The sequence below is a fragment of the Letharia columbiana genome (genome assembly GCF_014066305.1).
Source record: "Letharia columbiana isolate WasteWater2 chromosome Unknown Sc0000016_s0, whole genome shotgun sequence".
In the NCBI taxonomy this organism is placed as follows: Eukaryota; Fungi; Ascomycota; class Lecanoromycetes; order Lecanorales; family Parmeliaceae; genus Letharia; species Letharia columbiana.
In genome coordinates, this window is record NW_023501056.1 from 786,978 (window position 1) to 814,284 (window position 27,307).

Consider the following 27,307-nt stretch of genomic DNA (forward strand, 5'->3'; position numbering starts at 1 on the left):
TTTGAGAAGGGTCCTCTGCGTTGATAAACTATTCTATTCCGATCATGCTAGAGTATTGCCCGAATCCTCCTCAGACCCTCCCTCTCAATACTCTCCTCGCTGCCAACACAAGAGCCGAACAACCAAGCATGTGTAGTGTAGGGAGCCCGTCAGTCTTCCCCAAACACCCACCAAGCCCGGCCGGCCGAAACCAAGACACCGGACCTGGCCGAGATCATCGCCGACTCTCATCCGCTGAAGCGCGGTTCCCCCGAAAGGAAAAGCGAGAGTGTGAAGAAGGCTCACTCTTGGGCGCTGGGGATATAAGTCATCAGCCGGGTTGGAGATTCTGTGGCTACTTTGAGTAACTCAGAAGAGGCTGTCGCGTGTCTCGTCAGCGAGGGAAGTCCAAACAGAGAGGACGGTAGGTGAAACAATGGCGCTGCAAAGGAAGTGTGCGGAGGATGTTGAGACTTACACGTTTACTATAGAATTGATTCTATGAAGTAAACTGCGGCGTCGTCAGTATCTCCTGTGCAGTTAGGGGGGTGGGGTGATTGCATACGTCGACATGGGGAGCAAATTTTCGGGGCACGAGAAGTTTTTATGTGGGCGGGTTCGCGCTAACGCTAGCGTGCACTTTTGCTACCCGGCTCTCGCTTAGATCTTGGAAAGAAAAGGTCTTCTCACTTCCGAAAGCATTCTCAGCAATCTCGACCCTCTCAGCCTATCTCAAATTGCTTGGGATAGTCACTCTCTATGATGCTTAACCATGTTGAGGACATAACACTCGCAAACTTTGAACCTGTTGTCATCGTAAGTGCGTGTGCTGGCGGAGATCTTCGCTGGCAACAGTTTCACTTCATTTTCCTGTGAGGGGGAAAGCCCCTGCTCTACAATTGTTGAGATTGGTTTGCCTGCGATGGTGGTGCTCAGTAGGACTTTCCGGGTATTCTTCTGTGCCCGCAATTAAAAAAAATCCCCCTGGCAACACTTGGTGCATTTGCCTACACCGGAGGAAACTATTTTCCTAGCAAAAGTTCCCATGCATTGGTTCGTGTTGATGGAGGTTACTTCCGCTGCAAAAAAAATCGTATGCTAGCCCTTATCGAGAGAAACGTATTCTCAAGGAAGATACTTCCGATCGTTGGCTTGTGTCTGCGGAAGTCTTTCGCTTTTTAAGCCTTGCAATTGCTGAAACTTCTTCTAACGATGGCTTGACGTGTTACGAGAACTTTCCCTCCGTTCACCTGCTGCTTCAAAAAGTTCTTCCAATTTATTACCTATTGCGCTGCGAAATCTTTTCAGCTGTGCACCAGTTGCTTAGGAGGTACCGTCCAAATACCTGCCCATAGCTCTTGGAGGGTTGATTCAATAGTGGGGAGTATCTTCCACGACTGCCGCTATGGTGACGGACATTCATTCCTCCATCATGTGCACACGATTCAGAAACTTTGAGGCTGTATAGAAGGTAATGGTAGTATCGAGGCTGCCCTTCGGAGCAATAGACTTGCAAGAAGCCCAGCTAACACCTACTACCAACCTCATTGTTCAAGGCAAGTGTGGTCGAAGCTTCCTCTCTCGGCACTCATCGCCACCTTGAAACAATCCTCCGTTGTAGACATTGACTACGCAGCCAGCGACAATGTTGCATACATACCAACTCAATACAGCTACCATTCTCCCGAATGAAATGTTGATGTTTGTGAAACCGAGGACTAGGAAAACAGCTGTCTCGAAGAACCTGCTACTAGCACAGCTGCCGGCCATGCGCGTATTGTGAATGATGAGCCAAGGTCTTCAGAACATCCCAAAGCAAGGAGTCCAATAGTGTGACAGCAGGAGAAGAAAGCGAGCAATGATGGGCAAAATAAGAGCTGCGTGAGACTCAAACAACCCTGTGGAATTTATGACTGTCAGAGCAGCGTCTCACCCTATCTACGGTCGTGCTGTGAACATGATTGACCTTCAAAGAGGACAAAGAAGGTGCTTAGCGACTAAAGGTGAAAGTTGATAAGGCGAATTAATTACGGAGTGAAGTTGTTGGCTGCTTTTGATATCACTAGGTCATAAGGTTTGTGAAGAGCAACATCGAAGCAAACAGCACTCGAAGGGCATCACTTGGAAACCACTACATACAGAAGGCCAAATAGCTTTGCAAGTGTCTAGTCTCCGTGGACTGAGCCTACAGCTGTCTCCATAAAGTGGCGAGCATGCACAAAGTGTCATTTACTGTAACGCTCACTGTATTGTTTTCATCCCACTGAAGTCCAAGTCGGGCAACCCGTGAAGCAGTCTCCAGCTCACTTTAGTGGTCACTTACTTCATCTTGACCCAAGTCACTTATTTCCCTGCTAGTTGAGAAACTGCAGTGTTTACCCTTCCGCTTCATTCCCCATCTCCATTCACCAACCGCCAGAAACTTCCCACCGACATCTAGGACTATTGAAGACGCACTTTCTACAGCCAAAAACATGTCCTTCCTACACATCCTGTAGCAGTCTTTTTGACATCCACAATCTTTGATATCCTCAACCTACGATTACATTTGTGATGCCTTCCGCAAACTCGTACCACAATAAAGTTCACTTCCAATCGCAATGCTGGCTCCGTATTGAGAAGATGGTGCCCTTATTGGCTTGGTGGGACTTAGATATCTCTGCGAGAATCATCACAGCCTCAACTCTCTCATGCAACACGGGTCGATAGGAGCCCTGGCTTACCGTCAAGTACAATTCAAGCGTACAATTGCGCTCAACATCCTCTTCCACCGAGTACTACACGGCGTAGCTCAACATTATCTCTGATCAATTACCCGGCGGTGTCTCTCCTCAACCGTATATATGCTTTAGTCTTTGACAAGTTTTCCGTAAATTCGCGACCTAGAATTCGTTTACAAAAGACGATTTCATTTATTCCAGCAAGGGCGTCTATTTGCATACGATCAAAATCCCCGCGAACGAACCATCCTGGAATGATTATCCGCGCGAGAACACTACAGAAGTAGGAACACCCTTTACCTCCCTGTCTTTGTTTGCATCTACCATCAGTCCCCATATCGCTGACCTAAGTGCACTCATTAAGAGTATGTAAGAGTGTTCATTGGCAATGTAAGAATCCGATATTCTGGATACATCTCAACCTCATGTTCTTATACGTATCGATCCTACGACTAGACCTTTCCGAGCTAGAGTAGAGAAAGGTTATAGGCGACCTGAAGACCGTCAACAACATTCACGTCTTCACATCCCTGTAATGGATCAACGAGGCTTCGAGGATTTGTGATACTTGCTTGCTCAAGCTGAAGAAGGTACAGAGCAACGCATTCTCCTGAAATTTGCCAAGCTCAACGGGACAGGTGATACCGGAATGAAGACGAGTCAAAGAAGTACTCCAAGTGCCACCTAACTACAACGAGTCCATGGCTGCAGGGTGCTGACGAATGGACTTGGGATTCAGTCATAAGCATGGACAAGCATCGTCGACTCTCTACGCCATCCTAAAGCCTTTGCTCGAAACCTTCTTCAGGCGCTCAACGAACCGGATTAAGGCCGCAGAGGTGGCCATCACGCACGACAAGTCAAGATTGTGGCGCTACCCTCCTCTTCCAGAAGACGAAACCCGATCGCAATTACCTGACATACGGTTCCCGGCGCCAGATGGCCCATTACTTCTCCAAGGGTAGCGTCGAACTTCGATAGGTCGCTAGCCATGTCCACGATATCTGCAACGGCAGGAACCGCAAGCTTTTTATCTTTTGCGCGTGGCCTTTGACACGGTTCTTGGTTGAGAACTTGAGTGCTTCCGGATCAGCCTTGGCTTCAGGGTCCTCAGAACCCGCTTGCCAACCGGCCAGTAATGTAGGAGCCCCTGCAAAGCCGTCTTTCTGCTAAAGCTGGCCACTGTGTGTACCTTAGGTAGTCACGGAGAGTTTAGGATGAATGCGTGTCGCTCTGACGAGATGAGCATGGCTTTCCCCGCGGCGCTGAAGGAAACGCATATGCCTCGTGAAGGTGGACTGCTTTTCGACTCCTAGTAGAACTGTACATAATTACGGATTTCGTTGAACTGCAAAAGTTGGCTGGAGATAGAGGGATTCACGTGAGAGGCATATAAGCGCAGCAATCAGCTTCAAAGGAAATTTTGAGATAGCATTCGTATAACCACGTTTCTTCGCCGACGGTGGTATTATATTTGCAAATAAGCCCCAAAATTTTGATCGTCTGGGTGGGTTAGTTGGTTAAACCGTCGGTCTCATATTAAATTATGACCTCTTTGAAACAGTGGACATCCGAAAGTCGCGAGTTCGATTCTCGCTCTGGACATTTTTTTTCCCGACATTTGGCAAGCCGGAAAGTGTCGTATCTCTCTCAGCTGGACAATGATTAGATCTTTTGTTTTGGTCCTAAGATCTATGCCCTTTTTGTTTCGGGCAATACCTTTCTTCAACATGCCTGGCTGCAACAAATGACTGGAAAATTTGGATTGATTTAGGGTCTAGTTACATAAGAAAGCTTGGCGATCCTGACAAATCAGCATCGAACGAGAAGGGAGGTTTTCGAGAACTAAGGATATAATACTTGGAAGAGAGAACGGGAAATGAGCAAGAAGCAAGAAAGCGATGGCTACATCAAGCAAGATACGTCCCGCCTGAGTACTACGCCGATCGATTCGATCACCAAGAATAGACCCCACGCGAGCTGGAGGGTGAAGCGAACGCGTCTCGCAAGGTAGCACAACGTGCAGTTTCCATTTACTTCATCCTTTCTTGCTTCCCTTCTCCGTATCTGCTGCTTGCGGCTCCCCATCTAAGTCTCCATTCTGGAGTGGTCTGCCTGCAAAGTCTAGTAATTTCATCTTCCGCTACATCAAGCGTATGGGAGGCACCAACCCATGCTTGACCGCCGCTAGCTGGATTTGCAAAGCGTGGCTTGATACCATTATGATTGGGGTGTAATACTCCAGCATGAATGCCGGCAACAAAAATGTTCCTGGTCGAGGCTGAGTAGCATTTGCTGTTTACTGATTGCTACCAAATCATTTCCGGCTTCCACATAAAGCGAGGTCATGGAGATTGCCTCTGAGATTCAGTCACTGATAAAACAAATTCACTACAGTTGGTCCCTCAGCATGGTGGCGCAGTAGAGATCAACAACATTGTCACAAATAAGCTAATGGCTATGGCCAACCATGCATGCACGCACGATTGTCGATCAGGAGAAGCAAAACATGAGAGAGAATTCAGAGGAGGGCCAGTTGGCCTATTATCATGCCGAACACGAGAACTTCAAGGATGCGTTGATAAATTATGCTCGAACTGCCAACGGCGCCGCTTAAGGTACCGCTAACGTTGGCAACTGCATCGAGAATCACATCATCAACGCCCTGACTACCCAAGGGCAGTATGAGCTCTCATTCAACTTCGGTCAAGATTTCTGCAATCAGTACCGTGCCATACCATGGAAGCTTTCGCCAAATGGTGGGAAGAAGGTGTATCGAGGGATTGACTGACACTGTGAGCTGAATCCAGGAGCGGAGCTGTTGTTACTGAAAGATAGACGCCAATCTTGACTACGTACTCGAAGCTGGCAAAACAACTGACGGCTTCAAGCGAGGCGCTAATCTGCTACTAATTCCACCGCTTGATCATTTCAACACCACGCAGTCATTCAAGTAGCTACCTTATCGTTGGTCAAAGTAGCGCAAATGGAAACTATACATATTGGCTATCATGGCCCAAAATCCCGCGCCCGTGGAGTCAGCACTTGGTCGAAAACCCTTTGTTTTAGATGACATCCCGGCATCTGTCTGGCAAGATATGCACCCACTTAACACAAGCCGATTCGTCAACTAATTTGTTCCATTCATACACCGCTGCTGGCCACATAGCTTATAGTGATAGTTATTCTTTTGTACGCTTGGATTTTCCGTTTGCAGCATTTCCACATGTACCCATCGGGATTCAAATCGGGGCTTGATGGAGGCCACACTAGCGTCTCGACCAAGATATTTTTTCTTTGGAACCATGGATTCCTGCGCCGTTTTGCATGAGTCTGATCTTCTCGAGTGCCCGATATCAGGGTCGTACGTGTGGATCCAAGTAGCCCACTCAAAATACGACATCTTCGTCAACAGCAACGCCGGGCTTGCGTGGCAATTAGAGAAAATGCCACCAGGCATACTGTGCCTCGACCGTGTCATTGTTCGACGGACCGAACATTTGCACTGGATGGCTCCGAAACCGACGGATGATCTCGCTAGATTCTGCAATGAAAGTCACAGCTACTGATATAAGGGCTCGAAGAGAGTCAGGTTCGTGTTGGCTGAGTGTAGAGAGCCCTGGACGAAGACAGCTTCATAGGTAGAGTCACCAATTCCTGCGGAGACCCGCGAACGTGTCAGCCCGAATACATGATAAGACAATTTGCGAGCGCAAGAGCCCGTCTAGTGGTTTTCATGGTCCCGATCGAAGAAGCGCGGTCGTGACGGAATCTACGACGTTGAGGGTGCTTCGCACCCAGCTGTACATTTGACACCTTTTGATCTCTCCAGATGTTCTGGTGTTCCTTTCCGCTTCTCGGATATCTGCCATTAACACCAAGTATCTTTATATTCTGTTCCCTCCATTAAGAATCGTGAACTCAGTTCTTGACATCTAGCTTCTGTATCTATTCACTGGGAATCTCAATCGCGACAACATTCTTCCCATTTGCCCCAAGTGATTATGGCATTCAATTCCAAGAAAGCCGCTGTATACATAATGAGTATCAATTTGTGACCTTGTTGCCTACGTATCGAAATAATCACTTAACGAGGTGCCCCGAATTGTCCCAGAAGTCTTCAGCACGGCTCAATCGTCCAAATGATGGTGTTACTTGGCGTCTGCTCTTAGACATCAGCCAGAATACGTTTCCCGACTCTATTTATAAGCTCAATGAGACAAATACCGCTTTTGTGGTAGTCCAGTTGGAGAATGGAGAGCTTGTTCGCATCGGCGCAAACATTCCACCATATGACATCGACAGCGCCGGTCTCCAATTGACGAAGGCGCAGGCCTTCGCTTCGAGTACTGCAGGGCCCACAGAGTGTGTGCGAAGGACCTTGATGCGGGTGATGACGAAAAGACGGCACTTGGTTGGATGGCTGTGTTTTAATTTCTGCGACTGAGTCCTCAAACCAATGTTGAATACGGTTACGAGGAAATAGACTGTCAAGGACAGTAATGACCGGTCCGGCGAGAACAATGATCACGGCGCCACCCAATGGTTCAAGAAGACATGCCCTTCCGAATGGATACTCGGCTGCCGGGATCGAAGGGGTATACGCTGGTATCTCTGTGCTCTCTCGGCCAAGCTACGTACGGTTTGATTTTCAACTGAAAGGCTCTCCATTTCATAAACCACTCCGCCGCTCGTGGATGTCCCCCCCTTTCGACCCCTTCCCCAAAAAATTTTCCAAAAAAAAAAAATTAAAACCCCCCTTTTGGGGGGGAGAAAAAAAAAAAAAAAAAGGGGGGGGGTTTTTTTTGTTCAAAAAGTCGACAATGGCCTGCGCCTCCCGTATCGATCCGTTCACACACCACTGACCCAATGTATCAGCGATTTACACCATTCCGCCTGATGGATCGATCAAGCGGTGAAAGCACAACGCTGAAGATGTCAAGGCCCGCGAGAACGGATCAAAACCTGCTGAGGGTACAGGTCTGCGTCTATCCATCCACACGCATTCATGGAACCAAAACACTTGCCGCCAGAAAGTGTCTGGATGAGACCGTGTGGAAGGGAGACACAGATACGCCTGGTCTCCAAGTGAAAGGAGGCGGCAGCGCTGTCACTGCGGCGGCCGGGACATGGGGGAAATGAGCGCGGATTTTGCCCGTATATTCACGATGATAGAGATAGACTCCGAATGGGTGGGGCGATGTGGTGGGGCGACTGGGTGTAGCGGCTTGGTGTAGCGGTTGGGTGTAGCAGTTTGGTGTAGCGGTCTGGTGTAGCGGCTTGGTGTAGCAGGTTTTTTGGTATAGCGGTTTGATGTAGCGGTCTGGGTGTAGCGGCTGGATGTAGCGGCTGGATGTAGCGGCTTGGTGTAGCGGTCTGGTGTAGCGGCTTGGTGTAGGTGGATAGGTTTTTGGTATAGCGGTTTGATGTAGCGTTTGTTAGGGTTTGGTGTAGCGGTTTGGTGTAGCGGTTGAGTGTAGCGGCTTGGTGTAGCGGTCTGGTGTAGCGGCTTGGTGTAGGTAGTAAGTTTTTTGGTATAGCGGTTTAGTGTAGCGGTTTAGTGTAGCGGTTTGGTGTAGCGGTTTGGTGTAGCGGCTTGGTGTAGCGGTTGAGTATAGCGGTTAGGTAGGCAAGTTTTTGGTGTAGCGGTCTGGTGTAGCGGTCTGGTGTAGTTTTTGGTGTAGCGGCTGAGTGTAGCGGTTAGGTAGGCAAGTTTTTGGTGTAGCGGTTTGGTGTAGCGGTCTGGTGTAGCGGTCTGGTGTAGCGGTTTGGTGTAGCGGTCTGGTGTAGCGGTTAGGTAGGCAAGTTTTTGGTGTAGCGGTCCAATGTAGCGGCTTGGTGTAGCGGTCTGGTGTAGCGGTCTAGTGTAGCGGTTTAGTGTAGCGTTTGGTCTAGCGGTTTGGTGTAGCGGTTAGGTAGGCAAGTTTTTGGTATAGCGGTCTGGTGTAGCGGTCTAATGTAGCGGTCTGGATGTAGCGGTCTGGTGTAGCGGTTTGGTGTAGCGGTCTGGTGTAGGCAAGTTTTTGGTGTAGCGGTTTGGTGTGTAATTTTTGGTGTAGCGGTTGGGTGTAGCGGTTTGGTGTAGCGGTTTGGTGTAGCGGTTTACGGTTAGTAAGCAGGTTTTTGGTGTAGCGGTTGGGTGTAGCGGTTTGGTGTAGCGGTTTGGTGTAGCGGTTTACGGTTAGTAAGCAGGTTTTTGGTGTAGCGGTTTGGTGTAGCGGTTTGGTGTAGCGGTTTAGTGTAGCGGTTTAGTGTAGCGGTTTGGTATAGCGGTTTGGTGTATTTGTAGCGGTTTGGTGTAGCGGTTTGGTGTAGCGGTTTGGTGTAGCGGTTTGGTGTAGCGGTTTGGTGTGCAGCGGTTTGGTGTAGCGGTTTGGTGTAGCGGTCTGGTGTAGCGGTTTAATTTTTGGTGCAGCGGTTTGGTGTGTAGATTTTTGGTGTAGCGGTTTGGTGTAGCGGTTTGGTGTGTAAATTTTTGGTGTAGCGGTTTGGTGTAGCGGTTTGGTGTAGCGGTTTGGTGTGTAAATTTTTGGTGTAGCGGTTTGGTGTAGCGGTTTGGTGTAGCGGTCTGGTGTGTAAATTTTTGGTGCAGCGGTTTGGTGTAACGGTTTGGTGCAGCGGTTTGGTGTGTAAATTTTTGGTGTAGCGGTTTGGTGTAGCGGTTTGGTGTGTAATTTTTTGGTGCAGCGGTTTGGTGTAGCGGTTTGGTGCAGCGGTTTGGTGTAGCGGTTTGGTGTAGCGGTTTGGTGTGTAAATTTTTGGTGTAGCGGTTTGTGTGCGGTTTAGCGGTTTGTGCGGTGTGTAGCGGTTTGGTGTAGCGGTTTGGTATAGCGGTTTGGTACAGCGGTTAGTAAGCAGGTTTTTGGTGTAGCGGTTTGGTGTAGCGGTTTGGTGTAGCGGTTTGGTACAGCGGTTTTGTGTAGCGTTTTGGTGCAGCGGTTTGGTGTAGCGGTTTGGTGTAGCGGTTTGAGCTTTGGTGTAGCGGTTTGGTGTGCCATTTTCTGGTGTAGCGGTTTGGTGTAGCGGTTTGTGTAGGGTTTGGTGTAGCGGTTTGGTGTAGCGGTTTGGTGTAAATTTTTGGTGTAGCGGTTTGTGTGTAGCGGTTTGGTGTAGCGGTTTGGTGTAGCGGTTTGGTGTAGCGGTTTTTGGGTGTAGCGGTTTGGTGTAGCGGTTTGGTGTAGCGGTTTGGTGTAGCGGTTTGGTGTGTAAATTTTTGGTGCAGCGGTTTGGTGTAGCGGTTTGGTGTAGCGGTTTGGTATAGCGGTTTGGTGTGCAAATCTTTGGGTGTAGCGGTCTGGTGTAGCGGTTTGATATAGCGGCTTGGTGGAGTGATTATATATTGTCGCTTCTTCAAGCTGCTCCTTTTCCACAGCACCTGTTTCATTCATTCACGCCTCCCTCGCCTCCACTACCATCATCCGCAGCAACAGATCCCCCCCCTCCCCAACCGGTTCCCCTCCACGATCTACCCCGTGTGCTCAGGTTTACAGTATTGATTCCTTTTGAAGCCCGCCACCGGTCACTCGCAGGCCATTCCCGCCGCGACGTCTCTCTCTTCCGCGTCCTCAAGCCTCCTCTTCGGAAACGGTCCTCTTCTCCTCGTCAACTCCTCGTTCCCTCGTTCCCATGACCGATGGACGTCGCGCCGAACAGGTATCCATGGGCTATCCCGGCTCCGTTTGCCAATGGGGGAGCGGATGTACCTGATGGGCGTGCTGCCCCTTGTTTCCGACCTGTATACATGGTCCCTTGCTGTTTCCAGCATTAGCTCTGGTGCTGTGTGTAATTACTGTTTCATGTACGCTCGCTCATGGCTGAGGGTGTGTGTCGGAATCTCTGGTACGCAAGTCCTGCGATCCTTGTTGGGTGCATTTTTGGCGGCTTCGAGGACAGCTTCTGCTGCTTCCGTATGGTCATTGGTTGGTTTTGGACTTTTCGGCTATATGGTGTTCCGTTCAGCGCTCGCTTTCGAATTAAGGTCTGTCAATGATGTTAGGATGTTAGTTATGGAAGCTGGATGCACAAGATTTTGCAGTATCGCGATATGCCGAATGACAAGTGCTAATGGTCATTGCTAATCGGCGAGTTCAAGTGCGAGCTACATCTGTACATAAGCCACCAATATCATACTAGACCCATCGCAATTCGTTCATTGTCCATCCCTCGCTTGATCGCTTAACCGAAAAGAGCATCACCAAGACGAATCGACACCGTCTTCGTCTGGCTATAATTCGCCAAGGCGGCCTCACCCAGCTCTCGGCCAATCCCACTCTCCTTGTAGCCACCGAATGGTAGGGTGTGATGTAGCATGTTGTACTGGTTCACCCAGACGGTTCCGGCTCTCAAGGCATTGCTGACTCTGATCGCGGTGTTGAGGTTGGATGTGTGGACGGCGGAGGCGAGACCGTAGGTTGTGGCGTTGCCGAGACGGATGGCATCGTCTTCGGTCTTGAACTTGGCGATTGAGCAGACGGGACCAAAGATCTCTTCTTGCATTATCTTCATGTCTTCAGAGACGCCGGAGAAGATGGTTGGTTGGATGAAGTAGCCCTCTTTGCCATGGCGCTCGCCGCCGGTTTCGACTTTGGCCCCCTCTTTCTTACCGGCATCAATGTATCTACGTTCGCATAAGTACACATGATGCAAGCAGGGCGTAGATAAGACTCACCCCATGATACGATCATATTGCAGCTGGGAAACCTGAGGACCCTGGAACGTGTCCGCACCGAAGGGGTCACCAACAACGTTCTTCTTTGCCCTGGCCTTGAAAGACTCGACGAACTTGTCGTAGACACCCTCTTGAACGTATATCCTGGATCCAGCACAGCAGCACTGGCCGTGGTTAAAGAAAATACCGAAGTTGACCCACGAAATAGCGTTTTCGATATCGGCATCGTTGAACACGATGTTTGGGCTCTTGCCACCAAGCTCCAAAGTAACCTTCTTCAAATTCGAGCCAGCAGCCGCTTTCATGATTTGTCGGCCAACAACGGTAGACCCGGTGAAAGCGATCTTGTCAACGTCCATGTGCGCTGAGAGGGCAGCACCTGCGACCTTGCCGAAGCCGGAGAGGATGTTGATCACACCAGGTGGGAAACCAGCTTCCTTGACGAGCTTGGCGGCATAGAGAGCGCCGAGCGGGGTTTGTTCGGCGGACTTGAGAATGACGACGTTACCGCAGGCGATGGCAGGGCCAATCTTCCAGGACCACATAAGGAGGGGGAAGTTCCATGGGATGATTTGCGCACAGACACCGATCTAGACAGACTTCTGTCAGTCACGGAATCTTGCAATGAAATGGTAGGATGAACGAACAGGTTCCTGCTTGGTATAGTTGAAAGTCTCAGGGTTCGTCTCAATGACTTTGCCGTGGATCTTATCTGCCCAGCCGCCGTAATATCTGAGGCATCCGGCGCACATCCCGATATCGACCTTGGCCATGCTGAGCGCTTTGCCATTGTCTAGCGATTCGATGGATGCGAGGAGGTCGAGGTTCTCTTCGAACAGATCTGCGAGCTTCACGAGATATCTTCCTCGCTGCTCTGCGGTGACAAGCCTCCAGGACGTCTCGAAGGTCTTGCGGGCAACGGAGACGGCGTGGTCGACATCTTTTTCTGTGGCTTCGTGAACTTCGCAGATGGGTTTCTCGGTAGAAGGATTGATGGTCTCGAACGTCTTGCCATCCTGGCCCTTGACGAACTCGTTGTTGATGAAGCTGCAAGCACCGGGGTCAGCCTGCGGTCTAGAACGTTTGGTGGGGGGGCGGCGAGATATCGTCGGATAAAATGCGGGGTACAGCCGATGACGGGCAGGAGTCGCCATCGCCAACAGTGCAATGCTTTGAAATGCGGAAACTGATGAAGAAATTGAAAATGAGCGAGAGACTCACAGTCCTGTGGGTTGCTCGTATTTGCCCGCTGCAGGCGTTTCTAGAGTTACTGAAAGAGACATGTTGAAGAGCGGTTTACTTGTTCTCGGTTTGCTGTAGTAAAAAGGTGTGGATGAGTAGTACAATGCAAAAGATTGTAAAGCGTTAAAGAGAAACGGGGCGTGGGAAGAGGATATGCAGATTTCTAATATATACAGAGGAATAGAGGAATGCCGTTGCTGTCTTGTCCAAAAAGTTAAAATGAACAGGACGTTTAACCCCACACATGCTGTCTCAGGCTACACTAGATGAAGAAGTATAACGTCATTCTCCACCATGACCTTCAAACTCAGTGTTCAGTATTCAATCAGAGAGGAAAGGATTCACGAAGAGGGGGTCTACCCCTCACCCGACAACCTTCCCACTTTGGCATCGGATGCACCTTCGTCCGCGAATTGCATGTAAGCCGTCCCACCAATGCAGGTCTCTAACAATCTAGATCCTTCCATTTACCCCAACCTGCCTCCTTTCAGTAATTCTCCTGAGTCAATTGACCCTTTCCCCCCCCCCACAAACGAGGCCCAGGTTGGGCGAATGTGGATGGATTGTCGTTCAAGGCTTCTGCTGCATGCGCAGCCTACTTCAATCTCCCTGATACCGACTCATATAGTATGCAGGTCATTGATAAACATAAACAGGATGAAAGAGGCAATGAAGTGCAACACTAGATCCTCCTTCGCACAAATGGACACTTGGACACGGCCCCAGATCTCACTAAGGCGGAACCTATCATTAAGGTACTTAACTTGCAGGGTCAAAAGATGGGCTGAACGGAACGGATGGCTTGAAGAATCCAGACGATCTCGAGACACTCTTGCCAGTCTGGCCCATCCATCTCGACTCAAAGCACCGGATACAGTTAAAAAATATTGCTGCATTCAACTCACATTGGAAGCTATCCGGGAGTAACCCTTTTAAACATTAGTCTTATGTAGGATGGGTATCTAATGTGGCAAATGCTCGCTAATCCCTCGATTGAACGCCATGCTGTACACGCTATGCGAGCTATTCGGACGTTTCTCGTGGGAGCTCAAGCTCTGACTTCGCTTCAACAGAACACCATCTCCCTCAACGTCGATTTCTCGAAGATCGTGCCGAAGGTGCGGGCTCAAAGGCATCGTCGTCGTCAGAGATATCATCATCGCTGACCTCCTGTACCTTCTTCGTCGCGCCCCTAGGCTGAGTCGTAGGCTGGGAAAAGTTCAGCTGCGATTGCTTGCCCGCCGTGGGTGCAGCCGCCCGAGCAGGTGCACGCTTAGATGCGGCTGTTTTCGTTGGTGCTGCTTTCTTTGTCCCTCGCGTAGGTGGCTCCGGCTTCACAAAGATTTGGCTCTCGTCTTCATCGGAATCAATCATGACCACGTCTTCCTCTTCCTCCTCTTCTGACTCGACGACTTTCTTCTTGCTCCTTGAATTCTTCGCCGGAGCAGTTTTCTTAGCGGGGGCAGCAGCCTTTTTCGGCGCTGCTTTCCCTCGACCTTTCGCGGTTGATTTGGCCGCTGGTTCATCTGATTCGTCTTCATCCTCATCCTCAAGATCTGACCGGGCAACCGCAGCTGGTTGATCATCCCAGGCACCATTGAGGTCCGAGTCCCATCCATCTGGACGAGGCTTCCGCTTTGTCTTCTTTCGGATGGATCGATGGCCAGAGGCAAAGAGCTCCTCAAGATGAGATTTGCCCTCCTCCATTGCGTCGCGAATGTTGTCTTCGTCCAACTTGTCCATCTGCATCAACTGTTCAACTTGCTTCGATAAGTTCTCCGTGACAAACAGCTCCATCGCGTGCTTGTCATCCTTGTCGATGAATTGGCTGACCGCGTCACCGAAGGAATTTTGGGGCAGTATTGTGAGGGACTGCGCGGCGAGGAACTCCCGCACCAGCCTTTCCACCTTCACCGAGTCGATAGCGAGTGATGCAAGCATAGACTCTTCGGGCATCTCTGCGCCGTTCTGTGCCCTCTTAGTGCCACCTGTCTTCTTTCGATAGAACTGGACCACGTCCTTGATGTTGGCAACCTTGTCAGTAAAGCGGTTCGAAAAGCGCTGTGGGTTCTCGCAATCGAAATTACCCCCTTCGGGTGCAGTATACTCCACCCGCAGTCTGATTAGCGGCAACGGCGGATCCTCGTCATCTTCTTCTCCCTCGTTTCCCTGAGCGGCCTTCCATTCTTCGTAGGCTTGCTTGATCATGTCATCAATAATGCGCGTGAGGAAACCAGTCAGCTCAGTCCGATTGTTGGCCTTTTTCACAAGTCTCATTGCTTCCTTCTCTTCAGATAAAACGATCTCTTTCATCACGAAAGGTCTGACCGTCTTCAGTCGGATAGTTTCCACCGTAAAATCTCGACCCGTGACGCTTAGTACAGCAACGTGTTTTGGTACCGCTTCACCTGGCATGAGTGATGTGGCGATTGAGGATCCCGGCTGCATGACATGGAAGTTCATCTCGGGGACGTACCTGGGATCGATGAGACACTCGTGTTCGTGACCCCATATGACCATGTCCAAAAATTCAGGGAGGAAATGCTCTGGAAGAAACCCCTTCGGAGTGTGCTGATGGCTATTGTTTATTTAAGCATGGGCTCTTTTCTACGATGGGTAAGACCTACTGGTTTTGATGAACACTCATGAGATTGAACCAGTCCTGTTTCTGTGTACCTGGCTGGAAGAACGTGACCTTTCCATCTTCGAAAGTCCGATGAAGCCGCTCATCCCTCACATTGCTCAAGCCGTACAAAGCGAGCTTTGTGTTTCCCTTTTGTAGAAGTACAGGCTTGATTTGAAGGTTGTCTGCTTCGGGAGTCCGTCCGTAGTAATTGAGTAAACCGGCTGCTTGGAGCAAATCGAGGGCTGCAAAACGGCCATCCTAGCAAATGTAAGCCAACTTAATCTCAGCTTCTATTGATTCATTGCAACATACGCCTGATGGGTCATCATGATTGCCATGTATGGAAAAGACTGGGATGGCAACATTTATGTCTGGGTCTTCGTAATTGACATGGTTGAATGCCCTACAACGCTTGTCAACTACTGGCCGGCTCCAACGACTGCTGTCTAATGTTGGCCTACCCTTCGAACACCTCGCTGCTGTCGCTGAGCATTTCCAGCTCGCAGGGCTTCTCTCCATAGCAATTCATTCTGAGAGATCGCATGACGTTGAACATGGCCTTTCTTGAGGGCTTGTTGTCGTGGAAGAGGTCCCCGGCCAAAAGCACCATGTCGACATCTTTCTCTTTCGCTAAGCACATGACCTCGTGGAAACTCTTCCAGCTATCGTCCCCTCGCATGGCGTCTCGCTCGGCGTAGCCAACATGATTGTCTGTGGCTACGAGTATGCGTATGGTATCTGCAGCTAGAAGGTCTGTTCAGCACAAGTTCTGAGATATGGTAAATACACCATGGGAGTACGGGGGTCCGTCGTAGAAAGGTTCCTTACCAGGAAAACCAGGCATGATGCGCATCAATCTCTGCGTTGAATTGGAAGATCTTGCTGTCTCTATGTCCTTAGATCATCGTGACATAGATGTAGATAGGAGGAAAATAGGGTCGAAAGACGAAGAATGATGTGCGGTTTAAACAGTATTTTACCAGAGTCTTGAATGATTATGGGAGACGCGGATAGTTCGTGTCAAGGTGGTCGACGCCGCTTTAGGCGGCATACGCACTTGTTATCCCAGCGCCACCAGGCACCTGAAACACCTAAACGTATTGGTGGGTAGATTTCAAACCGAGAATCAATGGTTCGCTGGGAGTACAGTAGATTGCTGCCTAAATGCGCGAACTTTGTTCTTCCCATGTGTCGAATGTGGGTACTTTATGTGACACAAGTGAGACGACGCTAGCAAGGCTCTCTCTCGCTCATCCTTTAGTCTCTATTCACCCTTCTACGCAAAGCACAAGCGCTTTTCAAAGACCATATGATGCTTTTGGCCAGCTGTAGTGCTCCAATGCAGATTTTTGCCGTGTTTTTGACACTGGTTTCCGGCTACGTTGCTCTGTTGGCACAAGAACGTGCCTCAGACGAGCAAATGACGCTGAAAGTTCCGAGTTCGGAACCAAAGAATATTGTCATTATTGGTATAGCACCCTTTACTGACAGTATGCCTCTATATCTCACCATTGCACGCAGGAGGCGGTATCATCGGCTGTTCGACTGCATACTTTCTCACGCGGCATGCCCACTACAATCCGGAGATCCATTCAATTGTCATCCTGGAGGCCAGCAGAATTGCTGGCGGGTCTTCCGGAAAGGCTGGCGGTCTTCTTGCCGATTGGGCAACTCCGAAATGTCTTGCACCGTTGAGCTTCAAGACTCATGCGGCATTGGCTAAAAAGCACGGTGGTGATAAGATCTGGGGCCACAGAAGTGTTTACTGTGCCGACGTCGAACTTCAAGCGCAGGATGTCGGCTGCAAGGTTGAGGCAGCCAATTCTGCCACAAAGGATGTCATCGCACAGTCCTCCAAGGTTCCTTCGGAGCTGGACTGGTTACTCCCCGGAAGTATCAAGTCCTACAAGGAGTTGGGGACACCAAGCAACTCTGGTCAAGTGAACCCATACATGTTTACCAAGACATTGGCAGAATTAGCAGAAGATAAAGGCGCAAAGATCATCATTGGTTCTGCTACTGCTATCAACTACGCCGAGGACAATAGAAGCATCGCGTCAGTCCAGTACAGCCAGAACGGCACCATCCACTCTCTGGGTGCTACCGATATCTTGCTTTCTGCTGGTCCGTGGACACCTAGGCTCTTTCCCAGGGTGCATTTAGAAACGCCCAGAGGCCATAGCGTGGTGATCCAACCATCGAGGAATTTGTCGCCATATGTTTTGTTCCCGAACATTACAGCACCCCCCAATGGAAGCCTAGAACACATACTCTCCCCCGAAATCTATCCCCGACCAGGTGATCGACTTCATGATTTCGGCTCTGTATATGCTTGCGGGCCTGATGATTATGACGTCCCTTTACCGGACACAAGCGAGTCTGTGGCTGTGGACGATCAAAGTTGCAATGATGTTTGGACCGCTGTCAAGAGTATCTCGCGAGAGATATTTGACGGTAAGCTAATAACGAAGCAAGCATGCTACAAGCCGCAGATCAGAACTCACGAAGAAGGTGAGGAGGTGGGACCGATGGTGGGACCAACGGGAATTGAAGGCCTGTGGCTGGCGACAGGTCATGATGAATGGGGCATACAAAATGGGCCAGGAACGGGGTTAGTCATGAGCGAAATGATGTTCGAAAGAGCTGCTAAAAGTGCAAACTGTGATTCTCTGGATCCAAAGCACTTCTTAAAGATAGACTGACTTCATATGAGAATGTTCGGAACGTGCTCAGGGCAATTTCCGACCGGCAGGCATTCATAGTAGGAGGTCCGTGGGGAGAGGCTTTGTGTGGTTGGGAAGGGATTATGTTCGATGGTGGAGGAGAGCTCCTAGACAATTCGCTTGCGGATGGGGACTTGGAGGCGGAGTATTGAGCGGTCCGGTCTCGAGTCCTTTGATGCGCTCGATAGTTGGCTTCATATATGGATACCATGTTCAGGGTATGTCTAGTGAAATGGTTCACAGGTACACTTTACATGCATTAATGCTTTTGTGCAATCGCCTTCACTTCTTATTCCAGCCCCTCTTGGCCTGTCTCTTCGACTCTTGAAATCTCACATTGATCCTCCTTGATCAGGAATATTCCTATTCCTTCTCAACCTTCAGATACTTCAGCAGTGAGGTCTTCGTCGCAGATCCTATTAAGGAATTGCTATAGGCCTAAAGCCTCCTCGCGGATAGCTAAGCATAGAAACATTGACCAGGTGAAGGCGACCAGGATACGGAGGCATATTTATGTACACTAAACGGGATGGAGTATCCAAAAGTTACGGCGGTGGTAATGTGTAGGTAGGGCGGCGAGGCCTAGGCTAGCCGGCTACGGCACGCTTTAAGATTAACCGTATAGATCGCTTGCATAAACACCAGAATTGTGCTCGTGGCGCTAGAGTTGTTATGCATCGAAGTGAATGCGTCACTGAGACCAAATTCACTCCCTTACAGCATGAAATTGAAGTACTGTACACTGTGGCTTCTGTAACATTGCATGTAAAGTCTACGACCATAGCCCTGTTGGCTTTTCCAACCCACCAGGACCTTCCCCGCTCCATCCAATTCGTCTCCCTACCTCCAAACTCGGGCCTTCCCAACCACAACGATGCCCCTCGACATGACCTCCTCCGACACCTACGACACCCCGGACTCCTCCCCAGACCCCTACGACACCTCTTCCCCCACCAGCGCCACCACCAGTGGTCTTCCTTCCCACATCGACCTCTCCTCTCTCCCCTCCGCCCTCCCAATCCTCGGTCCACTCACCGGCTACACCACCGCCACACAAGCAGCCCGCATACGCAAGAGGTTGGCCCTGATGTCAGACACCGTCCGGCGGCCCCTCACCCAATCCGAGCAAACGGCCATGGTATACTACACAGCCAAGGGCTTCGCCATCGCCTCCTACGGTCCCACAATCGGCATTGAGGCAGGTGTGTACCAGACGTACGCTACGCGCGCCCAGTTCCGGTGGCCGATGTACGGGAAGATGATCAGTGATGCGCCGGCGGAGGGGGAAGTCCAAAAGGGATTCTGGGACGGGCAGAAGATGAGGGCGGGCGGCAAGGAGATATTGCAGGGCGTGAGCAGTCAGGCCAAGGCGAACATACTGCATGTCTCGAGGGGTTTCGCGTACTGTCTGATCGGCGCGTATCTTGCGCCGTTGTTCGTGAGCTCGTACGCGGCTACGGTGAGTGCGGTGGGGGAGTCGCGGGATCCGAGGTTACACGAGGTTAACAAGGCGGTGAGAGAGGCGGTGCTGAGGGATCAGAGGCAGAAGAAGGAGCGGGGAGGGGAGATTGTGAAGCAGACGGATGCCAGGAGGGAAGGAAGGATGCCGAATTTCCCGAGGGATCGGGACCAGGAGAGGGGAAGAAGTGCGGAGGTGGATGATGCTAGCCCGACGGGCGGTGCTATGATGGACATGGGGATAGATGAAGAGCAGGGGCGGTTGAGTGGACCGGGGGATATGGGTGGATTGCTGAGCGATGGGCAGATGAGATCCGCGGAGGCAAAGGCAATGCCACCACCCAGCCAGACTCCTGCTGGGAACAGAGCGGCGACGTTTGAAATGGAGAAGGTGGAGAGGCAGCCAAAAGATTTTGGTAGCGACTTTGACGACGCCAGTCCTACGGGCGGGAGCGGGGCTATGGACGGTGGAGATGGAAGTGCAGGCAGCGTGTGGGAGCGTATAAGACAGCAATCTTCCTCTGAGCCTTCGGGTTCGAGCATGGAGAGGGGTAGAGGAATGAGAGGAAGCGGCATGCAGCAGGAACAGCAGGAGGGTTCGACCACGGGCGACAGTTTTTCCTTTTCGAACTCTGACGAAGAAAGAAGTTACGCCAAGACTGAGGCGCAGAGGGAATTCGATGAGCGCGTGGAAAAGGAACGGAGAGGAGGGGAGTTCAACAGCGGTGGAGGGAGACGGTGGTGATGCAGTAGGCAGCGTTGTAGAGGTAACACGTCTTGACTGTTCTCTCAAAGTGACGCTGGTGCCGGTGCGTATGAATGTGTGTTACAATTACGGATCGACTGCGCAAATTTTGGCAAAACTTGGTCTGGCTCGTCGGGAAACGGCAGACACGGCAATCATCAATGGATCCGGTTGTGCTCCTTGAGTGAGGCAAACGATTGAATTTGACGGAAAGAGGTGGAGGCTCTTCACCGCTGCAACATCGTCCTCCGCCATCTCGAAAAGGGTCAATAGCTTCTGTTCACAATCAAGCTTCTGCCTCCAGCAAAGCTCCTTGCCATAGTAATACCACCACCACAGATACACAATCTCATTTTCCCCCTTCCCTCACCACTTCTCCACACCCGGCCTGATATCAATCTCCCACGTAAAGCTCGTCTTCGGCTGCGTATGCAGATGCCAATACGCGTCCGCGATCGCCCGCGGATCGATCTTGGCCTCCGCCGGCAACCCGTACGCCTGCGTCCGGGGGATGTTGATCACGCCGTCGATGACGGCGTGCGCGACGTGCACGCCCTGGGGGCCGAACTCGCGCGCGAGCGACTGCGCCAGGGCGCGCAGGGCGTACTTCATGGTGGCGAAGGCGGCGAAGAGGGCGGAGCTTTTGACGGAGGCGGTGGCGCCGGTGAAGATGAGGGTCGGGGGGTGGGGGGGTGTGGATGTGGTGGTGGAGGGGGTGGTGGCGGCGAGGAGGAGGGGGAGGGTCGCTTGGGAGAAGAGGAAGGATCCTTTGCTGTGGATGGGAGATGAGTGTCAGATGTTGGAATTTTCACCCGTAAAGATGTGGCAATGGGGGATCTTTCGCGTCGTTTGCGTGTAGTGTGCCATGTTGGCTGTAGGGGAGAGGGAGAGAGAGAGCATGTGGATCCAACTCACACGCTCCCGGCATAACTCGCATCCAACACCTCTTCCGTCAGCTCCAGGAAGGGCTTTCGAACAAATGCCCCACTGGCGTTGAAGATTGCCGCCGCGCACTTGACGTCGTTGCCGTATTCGTGCTTCACCTTCTCCACCATGCCTTTGACGCTCTTCGAGTCCGAGACATCGGTCGAGATCCCGATCGCTTTACCGCCGGAGTTGTTGATGGCGTCGACGATGGGGATGTAGGTGTCTGGATTGCGGGAGAGGAGAGCGACGGGGTAGGCGGAGGCGAATTTGCGGGCGATGGCTGCGCCGGTCTACGATCGTTTTTCCGATATCAGCGTCGATTTGGGGGAGAAGGAGGAGTGGAGGGACGAGGTCAGGGGGGAACTTACGCCTGGGCCGACGCCGGCGATGATGGCGATGGTTTTGCTGGACATGGTGCTGGAGTGGGAGACGATGGAGGAGAGACGGGTGGTGGGGTGCATGAACCGTAGGGTTGAGGGAAAGGGTATTGCGTGATCGGCAGTTGGGGGTTCAGTAACCGCTCAATGTGTGAGAGACGATTGCCTGACTACCTTTTATATATCAAGGCGCAGTTGTTGCATGCTTTGTGATCATGTCATCGGCTCGGCCTTCGGACATGGGGGATTGGTAAGAACATCATGCTACCCAACAAATGTGTACTTTCAGAGCTTGGTGCCTGCTTGCAGTGTTATGATGTTGGAATTGCTAAGGGAAGGTACATGCACGAATGTCGTGATCTGGGAACCCTATGTTTACATCTGACCTCGCTTAAGTCAAAACCCTAAGCTAGCTAAGAATGCTCTGAAAAGGTCCCGTAGGAACCAGCAATGATCCTGTGGTGGACCCTTTCCTTACTTCTTCTTCGGAAACCCACTCTCAGTCTCCAACCAGGTCCCAAAATCCTTCAATCCGGGATTCATCCTCCTCAGCTTCGGTATATCCACATTGTATCCTTCCTCATCGAACCACTGAAACATGACGTTCATTTCCTTTACCATCCACTTGATGAATATCGCCAAAAATTCAAACGTAGTCGGTATCTCGTACCCCATCCTCTCTTTAAAAATCTGGCTCAACTGCGCGAACGTCAAGTCATCCCCTGCCAAGCTGATGGCTTTGTTCTTATACTCCGGGCTATCGGGCTGCAGGAAAGCCTGACCACCGAAAAAGCCAATGTCTGATGTAGCGACGTAAGCAAGACGTTTGGAGGGCTTGAGGCCGGTTTTGATCCATGTGGTGAGGATTTTGCCCATGAAGTTGGGGGTCAAGCCGTCCATGAAGGCGACGGGGCGGAGGATGGTGTATTGCATTTTGGCATCGGCAGCTCTGGCTTTAAGGTAGGTCTCGATGTCGTGTTTGCTAATGAAATGAGGCACATAGGTTGGGTGTTCTCCGCCTCGGTCGACAGAGGTGTAGACGAAGATCTGGACGTTGTGGGCGATAGCTTGATCCACCACAGCTTTCCCCTGCTTGGTCTCGCGTTCCTGTGTAGCCCCATCCTGAACAGCTTGCAGGACGCTGAAAACGCCCCAGATGGGTTGACCATCCGAAGCCTCGAGAGCGGCTTTGAAGACGTTGGGAGTATCGTCGAGGTCGCCCTTGACCAGTTTTATGATGGTGGATTTGGCCGCGAGGGCTTTAGCGGAGGGGGAGTCAGGATTCCGGGTGAGAGCGAGGATGGTAAAGTTGGCTTTGGAGTCGGAGGCTAGGATTGTGTCGATGACTTTGCCACCCTGCTTGCCGGTACCACCAAGCACGAGAATGGGCTTGGGAGAGGTCATGGTTGGAGGTATGTGTATACAGGAAATGCGTATGTAATTTCTATTGAAGAACGGCGAGTAGGAAGATCGGATGGAGGATTAAATGGATACATTTCGTCCCCTTATTTATATAAACAGCTAAGAGATTAGGGGAGGCTGAAAGGTTTCGCTCTCGCTCTCTTGGAGATGCGAAGTTGACAATTGCAAATCTGATTACAAACCTTGGCATTCAAGCAGGTCGCCTACTTACTCGTATTCACTAGAATTGACAATCTACCTACTAGGATTTGCAATCTCAAAATCAAGTTAAGAGAGCGTAAAATATAATGTAATTTTTAGAAATTTAAAATATAATCGTGCTTAGATTGATAAAATTATACAAGCTCCACACTCGGTACACCTTCCTAATCAGGCCTCAGCGCGCCTCTCTCCGCACAAATCTACCCTACTGCCTACAGGCACATAGATTAATCAACATCTTTATACCACATCACATTTACGAGTTATAATATTATATTTTGATTCCCTAACAAATGGTAGCAACACCTGGCCTCACTTCATAGGATATCTAGGCGTTATTTTAGACGTTTATGCAAAGCCTGTATCAAAAACCTAACAATGAGGCTTGATCAGATGAAAAATCCCGCATGACTTCTACGGAGCTACAAGCACTTAAGTATTCGATCTACTCTCTTTTGACGATAAGATGGCTCGATGGACGAGATCGCTAGTTATTTAGTCAGTTATTTAGCTGGCCACTCGGTCAATTACTTAATTAGCCACTCAGCCAATCACTCAGCAAATCACTCACCTAGTCGCTCAACCAGCCACTCAGCAAGCCACTCAGCTAGAGAATACGAGTACCTCATCGATCCCTACCCATTTCCATAACTTCTTGAGTCTTTATGTAAATCAAGCAAAAGTGTATGTACGAGTTGACTTTCCTTAACTGGTGGTGGAAGTTCTGGATCAATCCGTCGCGCCAAAGGACCCAAGAATATCAAGGGAGGAAATGGGTTTTGCATACGCTAAGTAATTGGTGAACTGAAGAGCCAACATCAGCTCTTGATCATTCTTTGCATGCGTCCGCAGAGCTTCAGGATAAGATATTTCCCAATTGCACGTATCGTGTTTGCGAATAGATCAAATGTAATCATGTACGATAGCCTATCACAATTCTGAACTACATAGACACGAGAATCATCAAGCTGAACTTTTAACACCGTTACTGTTGTAGGATCACATCCCCCAAAACCGATAGATCACTCCCAAGACCGGGAAGCATCAGCAATTGCGTCCACTCCGCACGCATATCCACATCTTCCAAAACTAAGTCGAGCCCATAGTGAAGGAGCAAGCACGCATTATGATAAAAAGGTGACTGTAATAGACGCCGCAGCACGTCTTTACCATCTTCAATTGCTGGATGCTTGAAGAATTGGCCTGTGAGCCTTGAACCCGAGGTGGGCCTATATCGGTCCCAGATCCAGAGCGAAAGTGGTGTTCCTCCGGCATTGTCCTGCTCTATGGGATCTACCTCTGTCAGAAGCAGATCTTCAATGATGTCGTTATTACCCCTGGAATTCCATACTGCATGATACAGGAGCGTCCGTCAATTTCGGTCTCGACAATTTGTGTTCGCTCCCTTCTTGATCAGATCCCGGTATATATCCTTAGAACCAAAGCGGACAGCGAGAACCAAGATCTCCTCACCATTTACCAACGAGCTGAGGGATCGAGTATTCAAGTCCCGAAAGGTTTGGATGATCTCTGTCTGCTCCAAAGCCAAAGCCAGCTCGAGGTGCTCATCCGTGGGGCAAAATTTTCGGTCAAACAGCCATCGCATTACTGAAGTCTGACCATAATGTATGGCCAACGACATCATTTTCGTTGCGCGACCGTTAAAAGTCGTCGGTGCTCTGGTTCGCCTCAAAGTGGTCGAGAACCTCTAGCCACCTACATATTTTTGGCTGTACAAGTAGTCAATTCGCATCCGGAGATCTTGAAGTTTTGAGCGAGCTAACTCAGATGGCGAGTAAATTAACTCTGATTGTGAAGGAAGCGACTCTGACTCAAGCAAACCACGATTAAGCCTATATGCCTCGGTTACCCATGTATTGAAGGCATCACTACATCCAGCGCCGTTGAAGAGGAAGCCCTTGGCATGAAGCTCAAAGACTCCCTTCCGATGTTATTCTTCGAGTCTATGGAAGTGGAAAATCCAATAAAGAATCGCATAGGACCAGAAAGGGTCACCAGATGGCTGATGACAGGTCACTGTCTGCAATGATCTTTCCACAGCAGACCTATTTGCCTCAAACGTAGTGTAGCCCGGTTGAGACTCGAGAAACTCCCGGACTGACAAATGTGCGAATCGAAATCTGTCCAACGGTTCGTCGTATACTACCAAAGGTGAAGCAGATATCCAAAATGTCTGGAATGGAAAAACTTCGATACTCGGTTGATATTGTCCGTGACCATGCTGCGATGGTGACACGGGATCTTGCGTCATCGGCGCAGAGAAGCCATTTGAAGATTGTCTCCGCAACAGTACGACCACGCTGCTCAATTTGACCGATGTTTTCCAGGATCGAAGAATACATGCCAGCGAGGGATCGGGGGAGTCGGGTAAGTTCATTCACCAGGCCGCCTTCAATTTTGGTACGGCGACTGTCACACAGGCTCTCGATTTGCAGACTTACCCAGAGAAACCTGTGTCGTGTAAGCCTCGTGTATCAGAAAAGGCTGATTGTTCGAGGCTGAGCGTAGCCAACAGGGCATTCATGAATACCCAAATGCAGCCTCGCAGCCTATTTAAATTATGTCAGCCAGTGTATCTGTAGCTAGAAAACTCCTCCATGCATATGTAGATCCATGCAGCCTTGTGCACCTGTATTCGAACTCCGGGCAAAGAATCCATCGGAAAGTTCTTCTCCTTCTCCTCGGACAAGATCCATAGAGCCAAAAGACATCTAATGGTTCTGAGCCTTGGGAAAATACAGTGTAAATAACCATACAGTGCAGGGTTGAGAACCCTTTGTTGGGAAATTCTACCCAGAGAGAACCACTTGGGCATCACTGAGCTGCCAGCTACTGTATGTGCTATTGCCTGGAACCCGTGCCACACTATGTAGGCCATACTCAAGACATCAGGTAAGACCGTCGCAATTGTGGTAGTTGCAATTGTAAATTAGTGACCAAGATTGCATGACAATACCTCCACTCTGCCTCTATGGTTGATAGCTTGGCTCAAGTGCATTTTAAACATCGTATGTCTCCTCCATATAGCCATACGAGGATGTCTTTGGGGCGCAAGGACTCGGCGTAAACCAATCGTAAGGTGCTGAAAATTAAGGATAGACCACCCTCAAGTCGTGCTCGCATGTTGTAGAAGTTGAGACGCATCAAAACGATCAAGTGTTTCCACTGTAAGGTTGGACTCTTGAAGCTGACCCCCAAGAACGCTCCTCTCTGAGTTGTTGTCTCAAATTTCGGGATTGACGCCCACGACAGAGCAGACTGTGAAGGTAACAGGCCGCTCTTCGCGCTGTATTCTACCATTGCGTTTGCAGTATTGCCGGCGAGGAGCATCGTAGCACTGAGGCTGAGCAGCTAGACATGAAGTGGTCGAGCTGGAGCAACATGAAACAAATGTAGTGCGTTTACTGTATCAGGTAGCGCAATCCGAGTCCAGTAAGCGCCTGTGAGGAGACAAGCCACAACCGCCCTAAGGAGAAAAACAAAAACATTGCATGGCGCATGCCACATGGCGGCTACAGCTGTGATAAGATAAGTTGGCAGGCAGCAAAGTATTGCCATCACTATCACATCACCAGTAGAATCGTTCGTAAGGACGATGGTGGTGTGGTGAGAAAAGAAAGAAAGCGAACTATAGGCCAGATCGGCATCGCGCCTCCCCCACCATTCCACTTCGTCGGACTCATCCACTGCATAAATGGATTGGAGTCAAGGTATCGGACTCCGGATGTAGCATGTTGTTGACCGTTTGAGGCTGAGATGTAACGCGGATTGGTCGACCCTGCCAGCCAGCGAGATGGAAAAAGAAAACTTGAAATAAGCAACCTCCACTCTCGCCAGATACTACTGCTCCATAGCAGTCATTACCCTGCATGCCCCGACTCAGAACCCTACAACGGTACATGCATTCGAAAGTCCAGCCGTTCCAGCTTCCCCCAAAAGAGCATCACCTCACCGAGAAAGCGCACGGATACGTAAGCGTAATGCACCTCTGCCTCCTCCACCAACTTACCAAGGGGTCCCACGGTGCTGACTCGATGCAGGTCATCCCAATCCTGCATGAACCCAACCCTCCTTTCAACTAATTCTTCCTTTGCGGCGCACACTGCACGCCCAATCGGAAGCGGCCTTTACGCGCTGGAACGTCTGTGGAAGATGCAGGTTGGGGGTTTTCGTTCCTTGACTTGAAAAGTTCTTGGAA

General features: G+C 50.3%; 6 protein-coding genes and 1 non-coding gene across 7 annotated transcripts; 3 read left to right on the forward strand and 4 right to left on the reverse strand.

The window, feature by feature from the left end:
* The first annotated feature begins 4,200 nt into the window (after positions 1-4,200).
* Positions 4,201-4,304, forward strand: HO173_005852. The gene has a single exon. It is a non-coding gene; the product is annotated as a tRNA-Met (tRNA).
* A 6,570-nt stretch (positions 4,305-10,874) lies between these two features.
* Positions 10,875-12,650, reverse strand: HO173_005853 (uncharacterized protein; the record flags this gene model as incomplete). The annotated part of the gene is made up of 4 exons (XM_037307765.1): positions 10,875-11,316; positions 11,368-11,957; positions 12,015-12,414; positions 12,589-12,650. 4 exons carry the CDS (start codon positions 12,648-12,650, stop codon positions 10,875-10,877), a joined length of 1,494 nt encoding a protein of 497 aa, XP_037165574.1.
* A 1,045-nt stretch (positions 12,651-13,695) lies between these two features.
* HO173_005854 (uncharacterized protein) lies at positions 13,696-16,079 on the reverse strand (the record flags this gene model as incomplete). The annotated part of the gene is made up of 5 exons (XM_037307766.1): positions 13,696-15,187; positions 15,237-15,493; positions 15,548-15,638; positions 15,697-15,979; positions 16,064-16,079. 5 exons carry the CDS (start codon positions 16,077-16,079, stop codon positions 13,696-13,698), a joined length of 2,139 nt encoding a protein of 712 aa, XP_037165575.1.
* Positions 16,080-16,364: 285 nt separating this feature from the next.
* HO173_005855 (uncharacterized protein) lies at positions 16,365-17,937 on the forward strand (the record flags this gene model as incomplete). Its single annotated transcript, XM_037307767.1, has 3 exons — positions 16,365-16,454; positions 16,497-16,704; positions 16,757-17,937. The coding sequence occupies 3 exons, from the start codon at positions 16,365-16,367 to the stop codon at positions 17,935-17,937; spliced, it is 1,479 nt and encodes a 492-aa protein (XP_037165576.1).
* Positions 17,938-18,832: 895 nt separating this feature from the next.
* On the forward strand, positions 18,833-20,161 carry HO173_005856 (uncharacterized protein; the record flags this gene model as incomplete). The annotated part of the gene is made up of 1 exon (XM_037307768.1): positions 18,833-20,161. One exon carries the CDS (start codon positions 18,833-18,835, stop codon positions 20,159-20,161), a length of 1,329 nt encoding a protein of 442 aa, XP_037165577.1.
* Positions 20,162-20,527: 366 nt separating this feature from the next.
* Positions 20,528-21,549, reverse strand: HO173_005857 (uncharacterized protein; the record flags this gene model as incomplete). The annotated part of the gene is made up of 3 exons (XM_037307769.1): positions 20,528-20,933; positions 21,077-21,378; positions 21,457-21,549. 3 exons carry the CDS (start codon positions 21,547-21,549, stop codon positions 20,528-20,530), a joined length of 801 nt encoding a protein of 266 aa, XP_037165578.1.
* Positions 21,550-21,939: 390 nt separating this feature from the next.
* HO173_005858 (uncharacterized protein) lies at positions 21,940-22,869 on the reverse strand (the record flags this gene model as incomplete). The annotated part of the gene is made up of 1 exon (XM_037307770.1): positions 21,940-22,869. The coding sequence occupies one exon, from the start codon at positions 22,867-22,869 to the stop codon at positions 21,940-21,942; it is 930 nt and encodes a 309-aa protein (XP_037165579.1).
* Between the last annotated feature and the right edge of the window lie 4,438 nt (positions 22,870-27,307).